The 26007-nt window shown below is 37.1% G+C and overlaps 1 protein-coding gene across 1 annotated transcript; it reads right to left on the reverse strand.

Annotated features, from left to right (window-relative positions):
- Nucleotides 1–726: 726 nt before the first annotated feature.
- Nucleotides 727–25989, reverse strand: LOC124110826 (F-box and WD repeat domain containing protein 10B-like). Its single transcript, XM_046470263.2, has 10 exons — nucleotides 25326–25989; nucleotides 24226–24809; nucleotides 19828–20282; nucleotides 11354–11589; nucleotides 10464–10667; nucleotides 9347–9468; nucleotides 8709–8857; nucleotides 6592–6734; nucleotides 5967–6125; nucleotides 727–5094 (listed from the first exon to the last, which is right to left on the reverse strand). The coding sequence occupies exons 2-10, from the start codon at nucleotides 24800–24802 to the stop codon at nucleotides 3387–3389; spliced, it is 3753 nt and encodes a 1250-aa protein (XP_046326219.2). The 5' UTR covers nucleotides 24803–24809; nucleotides 25326–25989; the 3' UTR covers nucleotides 727–3386.
- Nucleotides 25990–26007: the final 18 nt, after the last annotated feature.

The raw sequence follows: 26007 nt of genomic DNA on the forward strand, positions 1-26007 counted from the left end.
AAATACGGTAGCTAGAATATTGCAACAGTACAGAAACACACAATCACACATACTTATGACGATCAGGCAAAGTTTTTTTTGTTCTTGTTTGTTGTTTAGCGCTGCACTCAGCAATATTCCAGCTATATGACAGCGATCCACTCTGGATCAGACAATCCAGTGATTGATATTATGAGCATAGATTTAATCAACTGAGATACAATGACATGAATCCAAGTCAGCAAGCCTGACCACCGGATCCTGTTTGTCACCTCTTAGGGCAAGCATGGGTTGCTGAAGACCTATTCTACCCTGGATCTTCACAGTGAACTGTCTCCATTGATACTAAACCTTCTAAACCGACAACTAAAGATATTGCTATGTGAACTGGTTGATTGACTGCAATCCTACCCAAATTCTGTTGATTGTGGTTCATGCTATCATCCAATTTTCTGCCTCCTGAACTTGACTTAATAACTTACATGCAATGATATTGTTCAGATTACAAGATCATAACTTGATGAACAAGTCTTATGATAAGTGTATAAATAAGAGAAGAGAAATGCCATTATAAGTTATATGCTATTGTGTGTTTGTCCTGCCAGATAATGAACAAGAATTCTTTATGATTTTTACCATTAATCTGCACAATATTGAATGAAATTCAACTTTTACCCAAAACCTTATGCCATCACAACTATGGCTGAAGAAATCCTCATAAATGTAGGTAAGCACAAGACCAAGAAGTACATATTTGGGATATTTATTTTATTCTGTTTTTCATCCAACAGACCAATATAAATCAAGATATCACAGACTTTGGTATATAAAAATAGAAAACCTAGTAAAGTGTACATAAACACATGGAAATATCTGGAAGGATTTGAAGATGACTTTCAATCTGTCTTATGTCGGAAAATAAAATTTGTATCAGTTCACAGCAACAGAAATAATCTTTCCACTGCACATGTATATTTTCTGAGATTGAAGACACAGGTTACTTATGTATATGGAAAGTTTGTATGTGTATAGACAATTTTTTTATCACAATCCAGTTAAAAGAAAAACTCCAGATTGCATCATTTTCAAGACTTAGTAATTTTTCACAACACTGAAACAAACAGATATATGAATACATGTAATACTGACATTGTAACTTGGGTATACAATCACACTGAACCAAATCAGCCAACTACAGTCAAACCTCAATAGTCAGGACCTCGTTAATCCAGAATCCCTGCATTCCAGACAACTTCTGTTGTGTATGTACTGAACAAACATAAAGGGATTTACACCCATACCCAGGATTCATTAACTGTTGAGCGCCTCCGTTGACCAAGCGTCTGCCCAGTAGGTCGGGGGTTTGATCCCAGTCCACGTCATACCAAAAGACGTTAACAGATGGTACTTCTTGTTACCCTGCCTTGAGCTCAGCACTAAGGGGATAAATCAAGGACTCGTATACTGTGTCTGAGTGGAGTATTCATGTTACATATGTGGTATGGTATCTCAGTTGGCTAGCACTATAAAACCAGCATTTGTCCGAACTAGTTCAAGCAGCCATACACACACTGACAAACACACATGTATGCAGGTGCATACATAATTTTGCTATATAAGTGCAATATACTTGAACGCTTTCTTAAGCCCCATTTCATCTCACATAATTAATTGGGGGATCTATATACTAGTACCTGAATCTTTTAACTGGGAACAGTGCTGTCTGGATGAGCAGGGTTTCACTGTACAGAGTAATATGACTTTGGGAATACATGGAATAGAGACCTCAAACGGCTGCTGCTGAGACACACGTAGCACTAACTGGCATTACATAGCTTATATGTACAACACATTTGTTAATAAAATACAAACTCTTGCAAACAACAAACAATGAATAAACTGGCAAATGTTGAAGGCTAACCTGTGAGTAAATATTCTTCCTAATTTGTTTTGTTTGTTTACAACCTAGTGTATAATCTTATAAAACACATTCTGTCAGGTGTTGGAAGTCTGATATCTTGGAAATTTCACTGGCAAATAGGCTTCTTGGTGATTATATAAGTTCTAATATGGCTTTATATGTTTAACATTCAGCATCACACCAAAATTGTAACTACTGCAAGAAATTTTTTATCACTTGTTTTATAGGTCTTCCCCTCAGCAGAATATACAAGTAAATCTGTAATGGGGAATAACTGTGTCGAGTAACCTATATCTCCAAACCTACAGTGGGGAAATTGTGACTGTCGTTTCTTGCTTGGTTCAGTAAATACTCAACATGAGGAGAAAGGATACAATGCCCCCACAATCGTTCAGCAGAGAAAGCTATATGTGTCTTATACACAAGATAATATTCTGAGAGGCACAATGCAGTAATAATTAGGTCACTGATTTGATCCCATTCTGGATTTGGGTATTTTTGGTATAAAATAATGTAAAACAAGTTATTAAATTGGTCTAACATATTATCATAATGCCTACCTTAACCATTGATTTTAGAGTGGATTTTATCGTATACATAGAAGTATATGAATTTCACATTCTAATTTTACTTCAATTGGACAGTGTTAATACAGCTAGTTTGTCCTGCTTGCCTAAACATGAACAGGTCTGTTAATAGTCTCATTTCAACAGTTACTATACCTTTTCTGTTATGTCTGACAAAGTGTTAGAGAGTATCTGTGACTTGTAAGCTTTAAGATCGCATGTCACTCCTATACATCAGAGAGTTTGTTGAGATAGCATGAAGTACAACAGACATGTATCACACTCATATGTTAGTTAACACATCATCACTTAACCCTAACCCTTCTCAAAGGCATCACAATGGCACTTTCAATACAACACTCGATACAGTAGTTTATATCCAATCACTGGCATACTTTACACAGGAAAACTATTTTAAAGCATTTTTTTCCACGTTTTTATACTATAACAAAAATAACCTTAAGATTTGTTGTGAAGAATGTTTAAAGATGTTCTTAATTATTAGCAATTAAAAACCTTAAACAATAGGAAAAATGGAATTTGAAAGTAAAATTGCAAAACAAATTTCTTATCACGCTTTCTTAAGTTATAATGAAATACAAAGGATTTAATGAAAGAAATATGTTTCTTCGTAAAAATACAAATTAAAAGAGTTCATAATATTGATGTACTATTGGAGGTTTGGTTATTATTGAAACGGACAAGAGACATGGAAGGATCTAATTTGATTCCTTAAGTGCGATGGTGGAATGGACCAAGTAATAAACACAAACCTGTCCAACACACAAATCATCAGCTTGGTAATCATTTATAAGAGTTCTCTGTAGAATTGGAATTATTAAAGTTTTTGTTGTTTTCTAAACTGGCAGGTTGTCTCTAAGTCATGCTTTTTGTGAAACAGTTTCAATTAAATAAAGTGTCTACTGGCTTAGGTCTAACTTTGGCACACTAACAGTCATTGGAATGTCCTTGACTTCTTTGCCCTTGACCCTAGCCAACCATGCTGCTCTCTTCTTTTTCTCCAGTGTATCCTCTTCCCGCTGTCTCTGATCGCGATGCATGGTCTCAATGTCGTTGATGTACTCTTTTTCTTGTTTGTGTGTGCGGAGCTCAAATCTGACATGACTTCTCAAAGGATCATTAAATGGACTGACTTTTCCCAGACTAGGCTCACTTGCTGATCGAGGGATTAGCTGTTCCCGGTCCTTCTGTCTTTGCTTGAACATCTCTATAGTGTCCTTCACCTCTTTGGAATACATGAGCATTGGGACTACATTGGCTGTGTGTTGTGAGGACGACAGCCCACGTGACTTAGGGCGGTGGACTGGTGCTCCTGGCAGTGCTGTTGCAATGCTGGGAGGGATGGACGTCGAGGTGATGGGGCGGGTCAAATTTGGGGCTGTCACGGGACGCTGGGACTTGGGTTCTCTGCGAGGTTGATGAGCTGATGTCCTCTGCATTACTGCAGCAGATATTGGTCGGATGACCCTACCTCGGGGCAGTGTTGACTTGATCCTCTTAGGATGGATGCTCATGTGTCGAGATGGGTTGATGGGAGTGGATACACAATGAGTTGCGATGGACTCTTTCGGTGGTATTGGTGGAGGCTTTGGTTGTTCCTTGGTTCGGAGTGAACGCACAGATCTAAGATCCGAGTAGTCAGATATTGTTTCCCCTTGTCCTACAGGAATGAACTGTTCCAGACCAAGTTCTTCAATAGGTACTTTAGTCCTGGGATCGATCTTTCCAGGGGAGGACGATGGGCGTTGCTTTTGGGTGTAGGGAACAACTTCAATATCTCTCATATTATTCCGAGTGTTACTGCTTGTTTCACTCGGTTTCATGGAGTTCTGAATTGTATTTACAGTCAAATATATAAAGTCTGGAGGAACTACACTTTCAGCTCTCATTCTAATTTGAGATCGAAGCAAAGACTTCATTTCAGACAAACTAAAATCTTTTGATTTGTTATTGAGAGGTTTATCAAATGCCCATGAGACTCTGCGATGTATAACAGGAGGTTCCGTCGGCACATCGTCTTCATCCATATGGTCTGGCTTCTGCTCTAAAATAGTAACAGTGGGCTGTCCCTTGCCCGACTTGGATGTTCCTGGCCGGGTCCGAGACTGAGCTGACGACTGAGCTTGAGGTGACAGAGGCGGTTTCTTAAAGGGGCTGTTGGGAGGTGACAGGGTCTGACCATGGTCAGTTTGAAAGGTGATACGCGATTCAGTGGCAAAACCTGGACCTAACGGTGCCCACTCATGACTCTCCAGACCAGATGTTCCCCTACTGAACTGGATCATCCTCGCCTCAGACAGAGAGTGAGTACTGAGTGTCTTAGCGCTGTGAGGTATCTGAGGAGCACGAAATGAGGTCTGCATCTGGGGTGTGTACCTCAGTGGCTCATCCAGCTTGCCATCATGGTTGATGATCTTCTTGTTGGCCGCTCCTGCCACCTTCATCCTCTGGGCCCGGATGTAGGAGTAGGGCTGCTGTCTGACCGGGGAGTCGGAGTAGGAACTGTACTGCACCATGGAGGGCACCTTGTCTGTCTCCAGGCTGTAGTCCCAGTCAACCTTCTCAAAGTTCAGTACAAGCAGGTTGTTGTGAGTGTTCAGGGTGATCCTAAAAGCAACAAATTGTTCATGCTAAAGTAAGGGGATGTGACATTGCCTGCATATCATAAGCATCAAATGAAGGCATATATAGGAAAGCAACCATTGAGGACATGTGTGACCAACCATGAGATGAGGGACCTTATGGGTGAACAATCACATTTTGACTTCTTATTTTATTTTAAAAGTACAGTATCGTAGGACCATAAAAATACAATATATTTTTCTGCCCATGACTGTTCATGTAATAATTTCAGTTTTTAGATATAATGTCTGACTAGTTGAAATGTATGCTGAAATGCTTTGAAAATATGTTTTAATTACATTACAAACTAGTGAGAGAAATATAAGATAATTATTACAGTCCGCACATGTGGTGATTTTTTTATGGAAGTAAGTGAATGTCAAAGGTCTTTCTTTATGAAGTCACAGCACAATTGTATCCAAGTATCCATAAGGTACCCTTTACTCTGGTGGGTCACATATGTTGGGATCAAAATGTTGTACTAAGAACCACAGATTACAGATGTTTTAGGAGTTACCAGTTTTATTCAATATTATAAACAGCACTGAAGGAAGAAAACAATACACCTATAAATCAATCAGGAGAAACAGTAAAAATAATTCACTAAAGATTTGTAACTTTAATTCATAATGATATCATGAATAATCAAAACCACAAATATGGTCAAATTCTAATAAGGATAGATGACTAAAATGTATGGTAACAAAAAGCTGCATTGAAATAAAATAAGACTTGATAAAGTGTGCATTTTAATAAATAAACAGAACATATATTTATAATTTTCATTTGAAAATTTGTTTTAGGTATTCTGTTGTTCCTAATCAGACTTCTTTAACAGTTACAGGCTGCAGCCTTACCTATCTCCCATAGCTATGATGGAGTGGATTGGGTCACTGCGACTGTTGCCTCTCATGATGCGACAACACTGACCAGTTCGGATATTCCAGATCCTGAGGCGGCCATCAGCTGATCCCGTGATGACACGGAGGTACATGAACTCCAGACAGAGCACCTCTCTGGAAACATGGCAATCAACATTGTTACTTCTGTGTGCAACACATAGGAATACTTCCAAATTATTTGTCCATGACATTTGTTATTAAGTCTCCATACATTTAGTCTTAAGGTAGAAGCACATTCATTTTAGGAAAAGTCAAATCATTATTGTCATCATCATCATGCCATGTTGGAATTTTACACAAAAACATTTTTCTTATATAACATTATTCTAAACATGAGTCTTGATATTAATTCAACACAAACTGACACCAACAGTCACAAGACTACAGATATAGATATGTGACAGTATGCATTGCTGATCAGTTGCAATCTGAACTGGATCAAACAAGCCAGAGGTCTGAGGACAGTCCTAGAAGAGTTATCTCCCTTGTTCCATTGCAGCCAGCCACATGCGAGCATTTGAAGAGTAAAGTGCTGCTTACACACTAAATGGCCAGACCAGACATGTACTGCTTCACTCACTTGGGATGTCTGAGAGCTTGTAGACAGCGAGAGTGTTTTCCCAAGGCACTCCATGCCAAGGCATAGCCATCCTTACTGCCTGTGATAATATGCCAGCGGTCAAACTTGATGGCTGTCACTGGGCCCTGGTGGCCTGATAATCTCTGGGATAAAAAAAAGTACACTTCAGTTCATATTTTCTTGGGTTGAATTTGAACACCAAGATAGATTTGGCCACCTGCTGCTAGGATCTGCTGGATCATAGTGAGCTTAATTTCCAGATCTCATCCAGTTATTTTCCTTGATGCTTGGCACCCTACCTGTGCTTATAAGTTTCACGAAATTGAGAAACAGCGAGTTTATTCATGAATAAATTTTTAATGTGAAGATTACTTGATACATTGTGTATACAGCTTTTCCATTGGACAAAAGGTTGGTCATATGACCCCCAAATTGACATTCATAAGTGGTATGAACGACACAAATTGAAGTTCATAAGTTTTTCACAAGAAAAATTCTTCAATTGACGTAAACACTGACAGATAACTTACACATTCCTGGGGGAACTACTGGAAATTCCCAAGCACGAATACATATACAGAAGAATTGTTTCTGATCATTTAGACCCTTTAATCTTGAACTCAGTGTTTTAGCATACTCAGAGTTTGACTGCATGATTGTTTATGAATGTCCTCGCTACGACCCATCCTGGTGAACAAAACATAGAAATACACATCTTAAGTTTACTATTGTAGTATCGACTCGATCGGTGTGTAGACTGACAATGACAAGTACCTTAGTATCTATTTGACACATCTTTATAATCACCTTTCAATTACTGGCCAATTGACCAATGATGACTAACATATGTAACCGCCACAGGTTCATTAACAACTTCGGAAATCTCTCCCGTCATGTTCATCTTGTTGGCCATTTTGACGTCTTATACTTGATGTTTTTTGGTATGGTTTGTTGTTTAACACCACACTCAGCAATATTCCAGCTATATGACGGCGGTCTGTAAATAATGGAGTCTGGACCGGACAATCCAGTGATTAATATCATGAGCATTGATCCACGCAATTGGGATCGATGACATGCATCAACCAAGTCAGCGAGCCTGACCACCCGATCCCGTTAGTCGCCTTTTACGACAAGCATAGTCATCTTTTACGGCAAGCATGGGTTGCTGAAGACCTATTCTATCCCGGAATCTTCACGGGGTTTATACTTGATGTAAACGTATTACAATGCGCTGTCATTATGACAGACTTACTGAGGTAGTTCTTAACAGACATTTCTCACCCAATGATGATATTATGTGAATACATTTGTTGTAAACAAACAACAACATTTTCCTGTAAAGCATGTTGAGCATACATACGCTCATGTCACCTCTCTTTTTGAGGAACTTTTTTTTCGCAATACAGCTGGTTGTTGTTTAGCTGTCGGTGTAAACATGAAGTCACACATGCTAAATTAAATTGTGTATAGATCTAGGCGTACATCCTTCGAGCTAAAAAATGTGATACCAAAAATTATTAGAATTGACTTTCAATTTGTGTGAGCTCACTGGAGTATGAACCTTCATATAGTAAGGGCCAAACATTGTATGAACAACGTAGCCACAAGTCTGTACCCCAAGTCTAGTAAAATGTCATTTGGTCAAGTAAGCTTTGTTAATAATGGTCAATATATTAACGCTAAAGATCTACAGAAAATGATATCAAGAGACACGTTCAGGCTTGTAGACACACAAGTTATGGGCACAGATTGTAATGAAACACATTTGCCCACATCTTAATTAGGAAATATACACACCATCAACATCTGGTTTAGAATTGGCCTTCAACTATCCATGCTTGTCAACAGAGGCAACTAAAGAGATCAGGTGGTCAGGCTGGCTGACTTGGTTAATGCATGTCAAACAACCAATTGACTATCATGATATCAATCACTGGATTGTCTAGCCCAGACTTGACTATTTACAGACTGACTTCATATAGCTGGAATATTGCTGGGTAGGCGTTAAACAACAAACAAGAAACTATACACTGGACCAACATCAGCACGATGCTTCTACTTCTACTACAATAATACACTGCAGCTTCAATTCTCAAGCTGGTATAGCTTCTCACCTTAATGAGTTCCCCTGACTCGACATTCCACACTTTAACTCTGCCTGACTCACACCCTGAGATACAACGATCCTTAGACAGCGCTACAGCTAGAACAGGGTGGCGGTGGCGGAAGGTTCGCAAACATTTTCCTGTCTGTAGGTTCCATACTGAAAGGAACAGATTTTTAAACACATTACACATTATCTTCTTGATTCTTGATTCATTACATAAAAATACTATCATGTTCTCCGAAAAATATATGATATAAGGTAAGATTTAGGTGTGAAGTGGTAAGAAAATAACATGTTGATTTATAAACCTTTAAGTTGGTATAGCAAATATTGGGATTTATTATTTGAGATATTTTGAAAATAATCCTTAACCTGAGCTTTAGAGTTTCAGTTATTAAGTCTATTAAGTAATTATATTTAATACCAGTGTGAAAATTCATTAATTCGATCATTTTCAAAGTTGAAATTGAATGAAAGTGGATTAAGAGGTATGGCTGACAGGGTGGCCCAAGATTTCTTTCATTGTAATCCCCCAAATATTGTATGAGATGATGTGCAAATTAATTATGTTAGGAATTGTTTTGAATCTGTTATTTCAGATTCAAAAATGATTTTGGTCATTTTATTACTCATTCTAATACTGACCCTTGCAGGAGGAATCTTTGGACCCCGTTGCTAGAGTCTCTCCATGTACAATAATTGTCACAACAGTGTCTCGGTGACCTCGGAATATCTTTAGACACTGCCCAGTTTCAATAGACCAGCACCTGAAAACAAAAGCTACTTCAGCAAAACAAAACACTAATTAAAAGAACCGTATTCATCTTATTTAAAAATCCATCCATCTTGGCTACAAGTATTTTAGGAAAGCTATTGTAATATTGGAAAAGTAATATTGTTCATGGAAATTATGTAAAACATAATTTTTAAAGTACTCCGTTCTGACTAGAGATGGTGTGCACAAGAAACTAGCACATATTAAGTTGATTGATCATTTTGGCGGGAGTGAGGTTATTGGGTATCAATCAATATATTATACTGAAATAAATTATTGATAATGGCAGCGCATAATGAATGTGACTGCAATCCATCATAAATACAGAGCAATGGCAAAGAGACACGTAATGATTAAGCCCTTCAACAAAACCTGCTATATGAGATTTATATATTGTACTTTCTGGAAAACACCCATTTCTGAATTTATCTAACTCTCCATAATTTTTCAACAGTGAACTCTTGAAAATGCCCAATACTTAGATTTTGATCAATGAGAATTATGCTCAAGTCCATGTCAAACTGAATTCAAGTCTGTCCTGCATAAAATGGTTGAACAAAACAATTTTCATGTTTTTAATAAAAATAACCAATTGTGGATGAATAGCTTATTGGATTGATTCAGAAACCTATTTATCGTGAACCCGTGAAGATATGGGGTTAGAATAGGTCTTCAGCAACCCTATTATACTTGCTGCAAAAGGTGACTATGCTTATCGGAAGAGACAACAATTGGGATTGGGTGGTCAGACTCGCTGACTTGGTAGATGCTTCTCATCGTATCCCAATTGAGTGGATTGATGCTCATAATATCAATCACTGGATCGTCTGGGCCAGACTCGATTATTTATAGACTGCCGTCATAGAGCTAACTGAACTGACATTATATGACTATAAAACTATACTAAAGTGTAAAGATCTGAAAACATTGTTGTGGTAAGACTCCACAGTTCCACAAGGCACAACTCACTACATCTCTACTACCTACCTGACACTGGTGTCGTAGCTTCCACTCAGCACGATGCCCTTCTTCTCACAGAGGTAGGTACAACGGACGGATCCAGCATGACCTGTGATCACTGGCCCCTTCTCTTTCCCAGACTCACAGTCAATGAAGCGAACCTTGCGGTCCTTGGACCCCAGGGCTATTGTCTGTCCTCCATCAGTGTGCATCACTCGGTGGATGTCCTCCCTGAAGGAACGAACCATGGCATCATTAAACAAGGTTCATGTCCTATAGATCTCAGGTAGAGGGGAAACAAGACACATCATGATACTTCATGCCATGATAGCGGAAAAGCTGTGTCAAAACAAAATGTTACAAGTATATATTAGGGTGACCTAAAAAATTATATAAAAATGAAATGTAAAATACTCATTTTGAGAATTTACAAAAGATCTCAATCCATTGTCATGTTTAACTTAACATGTTTCTTCGGGGCATCTATTTATTCCCCTTAATGACTAAATACTGCTACTTAACATAACAAGTGTCAGGACATTCCTCACCAAGTATGACAGACATGCATCGTATCGTGACAGTCTATATAACTACAGCCCTACGTATTGGTCGCCTAGTTCTTTAACAGCAGAGCTGTCTATGTACACATAACCGTAAGTGACAAGCACCTTGTCCAGGAAAACACCAGTTATGTGGCTAATGGGGTGATTAAACATGCTAATGCTGTAGCTGTCAACCAAAAGCCCTGAAATAACTCAGATTAGATCTGATGTGGAGAAAATGTTCAAAGTTCACCCTAAACTTACTTCCTTCAACAATAACTATACCAAAGGAGTTATATGAGATATATATCACCCCATGTTACGGAAATATGTTTTGACCCTTGCAAAACTAGACCCTGATAATGAGTAACCTACTGGTCGCAGATCACCATGACGTTGTAGGCTCCACAGTAGACATTCCTCTCCTCCATGATGACCTTCATGGTGGCCAGGCCGCTGTACGCGGTGTTGAAGTTGATCTCACTCTTGAACATCGTCTTGATGACAGCACCATCAGTGAGGATGACATCGTTGGTGTCGGTGTCAATCCGGGGAACTATCACATCCACATCATTGGCATAGACGGAGTTCACGCCTTGTGCTGCTGCTCCCTGAAAACAGGAGGACACTCAGAAATACCTCAGGGCTGAACCAGCGGCCTGATGGCAAAGATAGCTATAACCACACACTAGCCAAGCCATATTTGATCAAATATCTACTTACTGTCAAAATAAGCTACAACTCAGTATTGTTTACATATTACATGATTTCTTCTTTTTCCTAAATGTGCTGCACTGGGTTACAATACCACAGGGGCACGGGTGGCCCAGTCGTCTAAGGCGCCGCGATTCGCTGTGCAGAGTTGCGTCCCTTGGGCACGCTAGAAACCTATGATTGTGGGTTCGAATCCTTGTTCGCCCTGATTATGTTTCTAGGTTGTCAGCACCATACCCATGCTTGTGGGTTTCACCGAAGTGGTAAACGTCCGAGACCTGCATCACTTCGGGCTTTCCTCCCACATTAAGCTTACACGCCGCGATATAACTGGAATACTGTTAAAAGCGTCGTTAAACCCAACTCACTCACTCACTACAATACCACAACATCAAGTCAACTTATCTGCAGTTCTTTTCAGACTAGTGGTTTATATAACCTAATTTGAGTTGGGGGGAAAGCATCAAGTCCTTTTCACTAGTCTCTAACCTTACTCCACTGACCACTACTGTGTGGCAAGTAGGGCCATAATGACTCATGGTTACGGTGAATCGAACTGTATCCATTCAGGAACTGAATTCGTTATTCGTGGCCACTAGAATTGAATATTTATGAATATGCAATCATGTGCATTCACATACCCTGTACCTAAAAACATCCATTAGAACATATGATATGCATAGATTTCTTCAATGAAAACACTACTATCATATTTAATTTGACAGGAATTTGGTCACTGGTCTGTAGCATTTGAGCAGATACTAGTACCTGGATAAGTGCAGTATAAGTGTATAATATATTAATAATTAACAAACCATGTCAAATGATTTATGTTGTTAATGTTTCACAGAATATGACAAATATTACCAGCACATCAACTGCTGACTAGTTATTGTATATGTGAATTAATATTTGTATTCATTACCCTATATTCGTGATACGAATCGTATTTGCCTCATAGTGTATTCATTGCAGCCCTAGTGGCATGTAATATTCTCAAACTGACATACTCAATTTGATAGTTCATATATGTTGTCAAAACACAAGACTGTAATTTATGTTTCATATTCTTTTCTAAACTTACAAACTGTATAGGTGTTATTTAAAAGACAAAAATACTGCACAGCAATAGAACTTAAAGGTTTAGTCCACTAGTCCTCATAATGATAACATAATTATAGCAAAGCCCTTTAAAAGGGCAAATTTCTATAAGTCTTTATGATACCTTAATGATTGGGCAGTTTGGCAAGGACTATAAGACTAGTGCCAATTTCAAATTAAAACTCATTAAAACTTTTAATAATTGTTTGTTATTGTATATATGTACAAGTACATTCTATAATAAGTAACTGAACTGACTGGTTTATCATCACGTTTCAGTTCAGTGATAGCACACGACAGATAAGACACTAGCAGCGTCAATAGCAACACCATGCTTAGTCATCCTACACCACAAACACCAACACCGTAATTCACATTTTATCACCTAGTGTGTCAGCTTGTATGAATATTGACAATCTTTTGATTGCATCTGAATTCTATGGGCGACCACTGCATAGAAACAGTATCATGTACAGAGCCTGTCAAGCAGCCCATGCAAGGAGGAATTAGTCCCACAATACAGTGTGATACACCCTGATAGTCCTGTGATGTCAGGTATCAGGCCAGTGTGAGCAGGGATCTCGTTTAAATCTAGGCTGTGGAAGGACTGCAATAATCCATTATACATTTGACAATGTCATTTAGCTCAATATGGGTTGAAGTCAGGTCAATGCTGGATAAGGCCAGTCAACAGACTTCAGTCCACCGGCTTGCTGCCACACTCATCATCTGTATCTGCTATTACCTTGGGAGTTGAAGATACCTGATACTGTAGTGTTGTATAAAGCAGATCAATATAATGACTATTTGATTACGTCAGGAATTGACTTTCTGTACCAGCATGGCAAAATCAATGGTGGGAAAACAGTTAGTGATCTTTCCATGAGAACACTTGACATACAAAACTTGGCAACAACTTATCTAAACAACACATTCTGAAGAATGGTTTATTGTTTTATTAATGTACTGGTGACACTGTTAACATGGTAAAACTGGCATGTTCATTACTTTTTTCATCATAGCTTACACGTATATATCACCAATCCTGACATTTTTATTTAAAGAAACTTTATTCAAAGCCCATTAATGTATCCTTGATTAGACATAAATTTAAGATTTGAAGTATTTTCAAAGAGTTGAGTCAGAGTTGAATGTTATTCATTAGTTTTGTAAGTCACTGTATTCTACTAAATGTGGTAAGTGCTTCTTTAAAGGATGCCTATTCATTCAAACATCCATTAAAGCCTGTGACAGCTCAAACATTTGAGTCTACAAGCTTCAACTTGTCTTTCAGTAGGTTTAAGTAATTACTGAATGTGTGGACCATTGTCAGCTGTGTCTACTTTACTGAAAGAAATTGGGCTGTAATTACACATGCAGTGTTACAAATTAGGGAGGAACCCATGACGTCCTTCTCATTGGTGCTATGTAGAATAGACAGTTTAGGGGTCAATAAAATACAACCCAAATCCTTCAGGACCCTGCAACACACACAATATATGAGACAAAAGTATGCCATTATTGATTGATTGATTGATTGATCGATTACGCTTGATTGATTGATTGATTGATTGACAAACTGGCTGGTTATTAATGATTCATTGATATAAAACAATACAAATAGGTTGGCTAAGGATAGTTGGTTACGGCTGGTTGGTTGTGATTGATTGATTGATTGATTGATTGATTGAAAACTCACATCAGCAATATTTCAGTCAGAATGTGACTAAAGTATATAATATGAGTTATGATATAACGAAAAAGTTTTCAAAGGACAGTGCAATAACCAGTATATATATATATACTGGCCCAATATATATATATATACTGGCCCAATATATGTATATATATGCATATATATATTAGATATTATGTACTTTTAAACAAACACATCTGATATGATGGTCAACAGTAATAGCCATGCATTTTCTATGGCAATACAAGTAGTTATGATCATCACAAAAACATGAGATATGTGTCAGATCAGCCTCTATTTTACCCCCAGTAAATACTGCCACAGCCCTGCCACGCCCAAACCGCTACCCCTGCCTACTTATCTGTTACTTGTGAAACAGTTTGACAGAGATGAAACATTATTCCATTATTGATGTAATTAAGAACCAAGTGTGTCCCTGTCCTGGCAAGTGCTTGCATGACAAACAGCCCGCAGGTTGTGTTCAGTGAGCGGAAGACTGCACCTGCGTTGAGTGTGCTATCAGGAGGAACGTGACACCTGCAATGGCGGCCTTATCGGTACACACCCCTACACGCCAACACATTCATATGTTACTTCTGGGTACAGTTACATCAAGAATGTACATGGGTAAAGTCATTGAAATGACTTTGGTGTTTCAGAAACTCTGGTTTGAAGGTCATGAGAATCATGAAAATAACAGACACAAACACCATGAACAGTTCACAGTGTAAATATGTCGGACTCAGATTTATGGTGGGACAGACTCTCATTGTTATGTGACGTCATGTTTGCAATGATGTCTTATTCATGAATGGACAATCAGTTCAGTTGTTGTATGATGTCATTCTTGAGACGACGTCACGACTCCTTGCCTGTGATGATGTCATGTAAGTTTAACGTCTATTACAGAAAGATACAGCGATCAGTCGAAAATGAGGGTGCTGAACATCATAGAAAATGAAGGTTTTCTTATGGCAGATTCATGCAGGCAGAGGAAGAAACCAGTATCGAAAGACCCTAATGCCAAATCCTTTTCAAATGATTTTTCAAAATACAAGAAGTTCCTTGTGTAAATGCTCTTAGTCTGAAGTGGGGAAGTGTGCAAATATTCAGGATTTTATCAACTCCGTCAAATGAGAGGATGGTGCAGAAGGTCTTATAAATTTATTTCTACGATGAAACTTTCGGAAATGTTTAAAAGAAAAGTACTGATATGCATTACCTGCACCGATGATGCTGTTCCAAAGGGGAAATGATTAAAATAATCAAAAGAAATCACAACATTAATCATCAAAAGTTTGCCCTTAAATGAATCTATACGATGAATAACGCTATAACAATTGACAATTATTAATACTATATGATAATCTGTCATAGATCTGGATATGCGCAACAGATCAGAGTCCTACCATGGATCTGAGTCCTACAAATATATAAATAAAGATTGTTAGACAGATGTGAGAAATGCATTAAAATAAACACATATGGATGTCATTGTGAGCACTTCCCTACATTTTAGCACATCATAATATTGTCAATATGTGCGGCATAGGTTTTTATCAGTACCTGTAGTATTATGTCAGAACAATCATTAGTGCATGAGTGAGTGATTCAGGTTTAATGTCCCATATGTATTTTATTATTTTCCTGATATAAAGATTGTGTCAACCCAATCCGACAACAAAGCACAAAGTTTCCATTTTTCTTGAAACCCTCTTATAATAGAATTAGATACAATTTAAAGTGAATGAGCAATCCAGCGTTTTACTCACAGAGTCAACATAAAACACTGTGACAGCTGAGAGCCACTAAACTAGTCCAGTGTCATATATATACTTTAAGAATCTTGATCAAAATGCTTATTATGCCATAATGATCCAGCTAATCCTCAGCCCAGATTGTACACATAAGAACACTGTAACTGCCTGCTGGGTAACCTGTATAAGCCTGCACAAAGCCACAATTATTCACAATCCATGTAATCCTATGATTTAAATTCTTCCCATGAACATATGGAATAAATAGCCTTAGTCAGTAGCCACACAAGAGGTGGTGAGGGATATTAAATCCACTTGACATTTTCTGTGTGGGTGAGTTCTACCTTGATCAATATAACGAGCCTGCATAATTTCCCTCATAATCCAAACAGGATTTGCTGTTTATTTCAGGGCTGCTGTTGTTCCTAAGAAACCAGTGCTTAGGGATTAGTCGAGCCTGATAACATTCACTTCAGGTAATCCTGGCATCAATTAGCCATGGATGCTGACTATCTGATATGGATTACTCCATTAGTACTACCTGATGTGACTTACAATTAGTTTCTTAAACAAGACACTAATGATTTCTAACAAAGTATGCATCATCGAAAACATATTAATCACATAAGAAATCCTCTGGAGCCTTTCCACCACATATTCAAAAGTAATTTATTTCAAGATTAGAAAATAATATCCTTATTCAATTGCCATTGAAAAAGGGATAAAAAGGTTCTATTGCAATCTCAATGCTCTTATCAAATGTGGATTGACAACAGTATGAAAGACTGCTATGAACCAACCTGAACTTTCAATATATAGTGGACAATACAACCAAGGCTATATATTCGGAGCAAAATAGATTCATATCAGCATGATCAGTTGCAATTACTGTTTAGCTCATAAGAAATCCATGAATAAAACAAACAAAACCACATATAGGATCTTAATACAATAGTACCTTCATAAAGAGAGCTTATTAGGTTCATTTTATTCAATTTATCAAAAACCATTTCATCAGAATTATTACAAGCATAGCGGTCTTTTGTTACCAAAATTATTAGTAAAGTTCTAAGAACACCAGTGAATTATTTGTGCTGCTGAGAAAGTAATACTTGTCAATTCAGTTCTGATTTATGGGACGCCATGACAAGCCCACTGTAAAGACATTATAAAGCCCTTCAGCTGCTCTTTTCCCTGGGACACAAATAATACCTCTGCACACAAAATGGCTTTGTAAGCTAGCACCATGAGATTTTTGTACCCCTAAACAACAACAGCCATTCAGGTATGACGCAGAGGCTTACAGGGTCAGCAGTAATTTGAATAGTCAATTATTACCATAATATGATGCTAATGCTTTAACGGAATATTGTAACTAACAGTAAATACAGATTGAAATAGCATAATAACCTACCTCCTGGAGGGTCTTTTGCTAAACAATAAATATTTCTGATATCTTACCAGATTGAAGATTATTTCGGGCTACACATATTACAGTTATGTAGTTAAATCAGGTGACTTCCCCTCAAGATATAAAGGCAGTTGTTGATGGCATGGCTACACCTGCTTGTTTGATCTAAACAGCTTCTGGCCACATTCACAACACTGCTATGTCACAGGACATAACACTTGCTCTGCTTAGAAAAACTGCCAGGCTATTCAACCCATTTTGAATGTGGAACATTTTGGTGTTGATAGAAACCCTTTTTATTCTATTTTTGTGTTTGAAATACATTACAACCATACATTGTATATATTGCTGATATATGTTAACAAGAGTGTTTGCTGATATGTTTTAAATATTTCTATTAAATACATCTTAAAATGAAGAAATATTTGAAGAATATGAACCATTCATTACCATTGATTTAAGGAATATATTCATTACATACTTATCTTCATAATGATATTGAATTCTTGGGGCCAAGGAAGTAGAAACTCAATCTGGGATTAAATACCAGCATTAAAACAATTTCTTGATTTTTAAAAATGACCATGGTTGGAATGGTAATAATTCATCCCTTGACTGAATACTCTTATATGTCACGTTGTTGTGACAATACTTTTGTTAGTGATTAAAAAACATATAAAATAACTCAAAACAAGTCATAACCATATTTTTAGTATCTCTAGTATACACTGTACAATGATACATAGGAATATGAGTGAAAGTTTTTGGGCAGACACCCCAATGGAGCTTTCTAAATCTAACACTTTCACCACTGTTAGAATGAAAGTTGAGCGGTCCTTCATGATTAAACTTAAAGATCTAACAGGTCCATTGATTATTTAACACTGCAACATAAAGCCTCAACAATCCTGGGAGCCTTCTTAAATCTAACACTGATCATTGTACATTGGTACATTTTGGCAGAAAACTAGTCACTAGTCCTAATAACTTTCGACCTGTCTTGAATTTGTGGACTAATGTCTGAATTGACCCATGAAAATATACACTCTGATTGCTGTGAGTGGAACTTGTTCCAATTAACATACCAGTTATAGATATTATCGATATCTCGGTTGCTTTCAGTTCAAATGCAACAGCCATGACATCTGGGACAGATTATTTTTCAATTCAGTTAGTCAATAATACAAAAGTTATGGGGGACAATAAAACTGCTCATAATTATAACATGCTTGATAAGATGGACAACGTTTCAAGGCCTGTTACTGCTGCAAAGATTCCTAGTACATAAAGTTCCTTTTCACAAATTTGGTATTTCTTTTCATTGTCATTTACATAAAGGATACTGAGAAATAGTGCTTAATGTGTTAATTTTCTGTTGTCATTTACAATCTCAGTCTGCAACTCTATCCACTAGTCCAAAGCCACAGTCTAATAAAATTTGTTCGGTCTAATATAGTAATCGCAACTTATAATAATTCACATAATAAGGGACCAGTTCAAAAGTTTGATGTTGCATAAAAATCATAATTCATTAAGTTTAGGGGTTTGTGAAGCAATGGCCCCGCAAGTTTTTCATCCGATAAAATCAACTTACCTGATGACTCAATCATTAATATAGTAACTAAACTGAGCAAACTCTCTGATCCCTTTTCACCTATCCCATTTATATTCACATGCTGTTAGGAGTCATTAAATACATCTGGTCTATCAAGGAGTTAGGGTTTTGTAATTGCCAGCACTAGTGGTGAGTCCTTCTAGTGCAGTGTGTAATACAGAATGGCAGATTTGATCTGTAAAAACCCTTCAGATGATTTTCAACACCCAGTAAATAAACTTTAATGGATTATCGTCCTGAAAAAGCAGGGTAACACATGAGAATATGTACCAAAAGAGGTCACTCTACTCAGGAGTTCAACATTTTCAGAATTAATTTTTAAGGAGGTAGGGGGTATGTCTCAAAACTTAAGGAATTCACCATTTTATCTGACATCCAACCTTTGAACTGGTCCCTAACACTACATTCAACTGAAAATTATGCCAAGATCCATGTTTGGGCTAGTAGTCTCAAAAGTATTTGGAACAAATAAATCAATTGCTTTTTTGAACGAGACATCAATCTTTAAATTTTTGCCAGTTTTTGGTTGTTACCAGTGATTTTCCTTTAATTTACCTGCATCAACATGACCTCCTCCCAGAGCTGTTGATTGACATAGAACTCCTTGTGAACTTCCTGGATCAGAACCCTCCAGTTCTGGCTCACACAGAGTGCGTTCTGTTGTGTCGGTCTGTCTAAAAGGCTCAGAATATACTTAGACAGATGTACAGGCAACAACCGGATGAAGTCGCGATACCGAGACACCCCAGAGTAAGCTTTAGATGAAGTAGACACCACCATGCAAGCTGGGTCAATGGAGAGGTCAGTTGATCCAGAGAGACTGTCATCTCCACTGTCATCATTGATAATATCCTGATCATACTCATCAATACATTCTCCAGTGAAAGGGTCTGAGCGTATTCGACCATAGTGTGAATTGGTCTGTTGAAGAAAAAGAAGCTCCCGATGGTCGTCCGAATCAAAGGAATAGTCTGAAGCAGCAACCGATGGTGCCTCAGTGTGAGTCAAGTCTGAAACACAAAAATAACACGCCGTATCCGACTGAACATGGTTATCTCACTGAAGTCCAAGCGAGGAACTCCTCTACCTCAAAGTTCTGGTTACCTCAAACTTTGACTGTTGCCTGCTTAACCTCTACGTGAACCTAAGCTGTAAGGATATAATGTTTTATGATATCATTCCCTTCCAGGTATATGTTATATACAGCAAGTTTCCAAAAGTATTTCACCATGAAGGTAATATAAATAAGATTGTGTATTTACATTACTCTAATAGTCTAGATTAGCAAACCAAACTGTCTAAAGTAACAGGAACAATAACCATGATATTATTTCTTGTTTGCTGCATCAGTAATATCATCAGTGTTCTTGAAAAAAAAACATTGCTGTTATCAAGAAGAAACTGATCATGCTTTTGGAAATATGTTATGGTTCTGACTACTTCCAATTAAAGGTCACTTGATATACAGTACTACAGTCTGAGTGATACAACAGAGCACTAGCCCACATGATGGTAACTTTTACATGATACTAAACTAATTCTACAGGTACAAGCATAATTAGTACATAACAATGTGATATGTTAAGCATAGAGCAGCATGAAGTGGTCAAACTTATTCTTGGATGCTTACAAAAGCCTTGGTCCTCCATCACAAAGCAAAAGCTATGACTGTTGTAAGTACAATACCTGAGTTTCACTTATGACTCTGGCCCTGAATAGTTGAGATTGTTATTGCCAATTTCTACATACGATTAATGAACAACCCCAAGTGAACACTGTATATTTAAAAAATACAATTGATCTCCTACTTATACTACTCTCCAACTTTCAATATCCCTTAATGGAGTCAACTCAAACATTTAACACATAGCATAGAATGCAGTCATTGCTTGCTGTTATTATTCTACGCATTCACTTGGTCATACTTATATACATAGCCTTTTTTATTCATATCTTAATTTCTGTCATACATATTGTTTCAAAATCCACATTGTTACACACAACCAGCTCTTAAGATTTTGACTCATCCCTTTAATACCAACATACAGTAAACTACGGTTATAACAAACTCAAAAGGACTACTAATTTTCGTTCGTTATAACCGTAGTTTGTTATAAGCGTATTCGTTATAACCGTAGTTTACTGTACATCATCCATTTGCTTTTAGTAACTATCATAATTTAGACACTGCTACACAATCACTGGCAGATCCAGAAGAGCACCACCTTTCTTTAAGATTCCTAACATATTAACTGTGATTTAGGCATTATGTGCATCCCTTTTCTCAAAATACTGGATACGCCTATGAAAATACATGCTTTCAATATGTTTCAAATGTTCTTTTATACCATAGACCCTCATTAATGACCATTACTGATTTACTACAAGTCAATGGATTTGACACATCACTTGTGATTGCAAAAGCAAAAGAACGAACATATCCATGACATTCATCATGTACATTAATACACCAATTTCACTTAAGCCATTCAACAGAGTGACCACATATACAAATCAGTTGTTGAAGTTAATGTAGCCAGTGCTATGGAGAGAATTAGTTACAGATTTCTTACAACTGTATTGATTAACTCAAGGTTTCAGTTTTGTTCATTTTCTATGACATTTATTGATAATCATCCAAAATGTCCACAAGATATTTTTCATTTATGGGAATGGTACAGAAAGACTGTCCAATCATAATTTGCTAAAATTACAAAAATGTTGTAATGACATTTATCTTCAGCAAAGTCACTGATTCACTTTATCTTATGTTGCCCCAAACAATTTGTAACACTGTCCAAAACATGTCTTGTTTAAGATTTTGTCCTATTCTTCAGCTTGTGATGGCACAAGACATAAAACGTAAGTGAATTTTAACTCTTTGCCAAATTGACAATTGACAATCAAAATAACATGCTGGAGTATTCTTTAGTGCTTGATGGAGAAAAGATCACATCTTGTACCTATGTCCAAGCAAACAAAACAATATCACAAAATGTGATGAGATGACAGATTGATTGCTGAAAGCTTCTTTGATATATTACAGACGCAAAGAAAACACCCAATTTCTTTCCCAGCAGGATGTTAATGTCAGTAACTAGGCAAACATGTATATAACTTGCAAACACAAAACATATAAAAGATGTAAGGCTGTAAAACTGTCAGAACAGTTCCACTGACAAACTTGCACCCAATAATTCATTATATCGGAACAAATCAACCAATTTGCGTGTAGTAGAGTTTTGAATCAGCAAGAGGACCTCATACCACTATCTTAAACAAAAGCAACAAAAGAGTAAGCAAGTGAGTGGGTTTTATGTCATTTTTAGCAGTATTGAGCCAAATCAGGGCAATGGTCAGTGAACTCTGAGAATTGGTTAGACACTGGGTGGTCTTCCTTCCCCTAATGCGAGTGAACACATCAACAACTACACTGATGTCCCTTGAAAAACAAGAAACAGTTATTTTAATCCCAGCAACTGAAAAATATAATTTATTTTCATCATCTACTGGCAATTGCTATACCATATACAGTAACACCCTGATGAATTTACCATCATCAAACTCAAAAAGTTTCTTATCTCAAAGTTGACATCTGACATCGTATATATATGTTATATCATCATGATCATGTATGTTCATAATTAATCCATATTTCCATATACCCTGCCTGCTTTATATTCAATACTTCAGTTTTGTTTTGTTCATTGAACTTTAAGATAACCATGCTTATGGGAATCAAATGTGTTTAGTTTAAAATGGAAAAAGACAACTGAATTGAATATACATTAGTAGAAGTATAGGTTAGACCACTCGGACCCAGTGTCTAATAGTTGAAATGGTTATTTAGACCACGAGGTGTGCAGGGCCGAGTTGTTTAATCAACCATTTCAACGATTAGACACTGGGGTCCGAGTGGTCTAACATAATTAAACCATGTCCAACATTTATAGCACCTAAAATGCTAAAAAAACCCAGGTTTTGTTAAAGGTATTCTGAAAGATATATTCAGGAACTCAACTGTTAGAACACTGTGTGAGTCAGCCCTGCGTGAAGCACATGAAATATGTGCCCCCGAGCATTTCACACATGCACCTCCAACTTTAAATGCTGATTTGGGTTATGAAATTTATATCCCGGGGCAAGTAAACCATTTATTTTGGACCAATTCAAGCGCTTTTATTAATCACCTAAATATTATTTGCCCATGTTATGGGCCTTTTATGAGCAAACATAGCCATGATCAAGATAATAGTAATTTCGTTTCTATCTGTTTGTTTCCTTGAACAAAAAGCTACCAAATCACAAGTACTGCACAAATACTAACATGCATCGAGTAACATACTGTTATAAAAATTGCATAAAACATATTTTGCAGTTCATAAATGGATAAACAATTAGTCTGATGTAACTAAATATTTAGTTGTTAATTTCACACAATTTTTCCCATGTTGCCGAGGCAGAAGACTACATTCGTTAACCTTCCGTGCGGACTTTGCGGGTTCAAATCCCGCTGGCGACCTTTTTTACATGAAATTGTTCTATCATCAACATAAATGCTAGGGAAAAAAAGAAATTTCGTCATTGCCAAGTCGTATTTAACTAACAATAAACCTAGTTAGACCACGGTCAAAGACAAAGGAGCCATGGTTTAAGGGGAATTAATATACTGCTTCTCTGGACAGAAACAATTTATGAACCACAAACATGAGGTTTTAACTTAAAACATGTTTTGTTTAGAGTATTCAGCTGTATCACTCAATAATTGTCTTGTAAATCTTAAATATAAATATATATATAAATATAAATGTAAATTCTCAAAATAAGCCCCTATTATTGAGTTAGAATATGTACTTTCTTCAAATATAAATGTATAAATTTTCTTAAATATCTGCCTACCTAGCAATATTTGAAACAAGGATGGATCAGTTTCAACAATGGATGGAATATTACCTTCATGGCCCCCACATGCGTTCTCCTCGGAGATGAGTAATGTTCTTGCTTGCGTCCCAAGAATATGTAGAAGATGAACATCACACAAACGCAATAATGCCAGGGCAAAATTTGATTTTGACCAATAATTTGATTTTGCAAACCAGTCCCATGTCGAGGTAATGTAGTACTCAACAGCACCGGATGATAAACTCCGATCGGAACTAAGTGTCATTGTATCTGTCCGTAAACTTGGGCATGTTCTCATCCGAGCATAGGTATAGTCCTTGTTCAGTAACGGTTGAAGAAGAGTCACTAATTGTTGTAGTAGGTTAATACTGTGTATGCGTCTCATCAATCCCAACATGAAGCGTTTTTGGGAATGGTCTCCAAAGCGGGGGAACCATTCCTTAACATATTTGAGTCGGTCATTTAACTCGCATGTTTCACATTTTCCACACACAGTTGCCTTTTGTGAAAAAACACATCTCAGTTCTGGAGCCTTTCCCAGGTTAAACTCATAGGTTTCCCGATTGGACTGTGGATGCTTCATTGTACTGGATAGGGAAGATCCAGTATAGTTGTACACGTCCAACATCTTTCGACTGAAATTGAATAAATGGAATGTCCATTATTAACATTATTAATTAATAAATAATTCATACTACACATCAGTTATTATCTTGTGAAAAAATCCATGTTTGTATCACAAAATGGCATAAGAGGAACTTTTTGGAATACAAACTTCATTCCAGCATACATAACAGTTTTTCAGAAGATAGGTTTAATGAAAAGAAACTAAAATATTTTTAAGAGAATGTATAAGAGAAAGAAACAACATAGATTAGAAATAATAAATAAGTTTTCTTCATAATTATAATTGCATTAGCATATAATGATTGAATTTAATAAGCATTACCATCAAAATTCATGAAATAAAAATTAAACATTCAACAAAACATGAAGTTAAATAACTCAGATCTACAAGCATTTTAAAGCTAGAGTTCTATGAATATAAATTGCTACAAGCATGTGTCTATGTAAAATCCAAAAGTGTATGCAACTGCATGCAAGAGTAGACGATGACATCAATACAAAGTTCACACAGTAACTTTTCTTACCAGTATCCTAATTGTTTAATGGTATCCCGTTAGCCAACTGAAGGTGGATCTGTAACATTCTCCAAACATTCCCTCTGAATCCTCATTGCCACTGTATCACTTCCACTACAACACAACCGACCAACCATACACATTCGAGTCGGGGCATTATCTGTTCAATATGGCTTTCTTAGTAGGCCGCTTGCATTTGAGCGTCGCCGTCCCCAAGGTGACAACTATTTGTTTGCTTAATCGTATTGAGATTCGGCCTTTGGATCTCTGCACGTATGAATGGAGGAGTTATCGCCCTTGATGCGACGGCCCCCGTACTTATCCGGTTATAACTCAGTATTCGACAAAATATTACCTTGTGGTAATTTAAAAATGAAAATAGACGTTATCAGTTAACCCCAACATAATATTACCCAGTGCTAACTAGTGAACATTGCTTCTCTTGAAACAGATAACAGAATACTGACACTCTAATCTTGCCCACTGCCTCTTTCGTAGGCCAAAGTAAATGAACTGACACTAAATTGATTACAGTGTCAAATTAAAACAACAACTCGTTCACCACAAACTGGTAGCAGTACCACTTGTATTTCGCACTGGAAATTTTAAGACCCTTAAATTGGACACATTAAATGTGTGAAAATAAGCAAGGGATAAACCCCACATGCGGCGCGTCGTCTGCTACCGGAAG

This window comes from Haliotis rufescens, unplaced genomic scaffold (assembly GCF_023055435.1).
Source record: "Haliotis rufescens isolate VD_foot unplaced genomic scaffold, xgHalRufe1.0.p SCAF_62, whole genome shotgun sequence".
Lineage (NCBI taxonomy): Eukaryota > Metazoa > Mollusca > Gastropoda > Lepetellida > Haliotidae > Haliotis > Haliotis rufescens.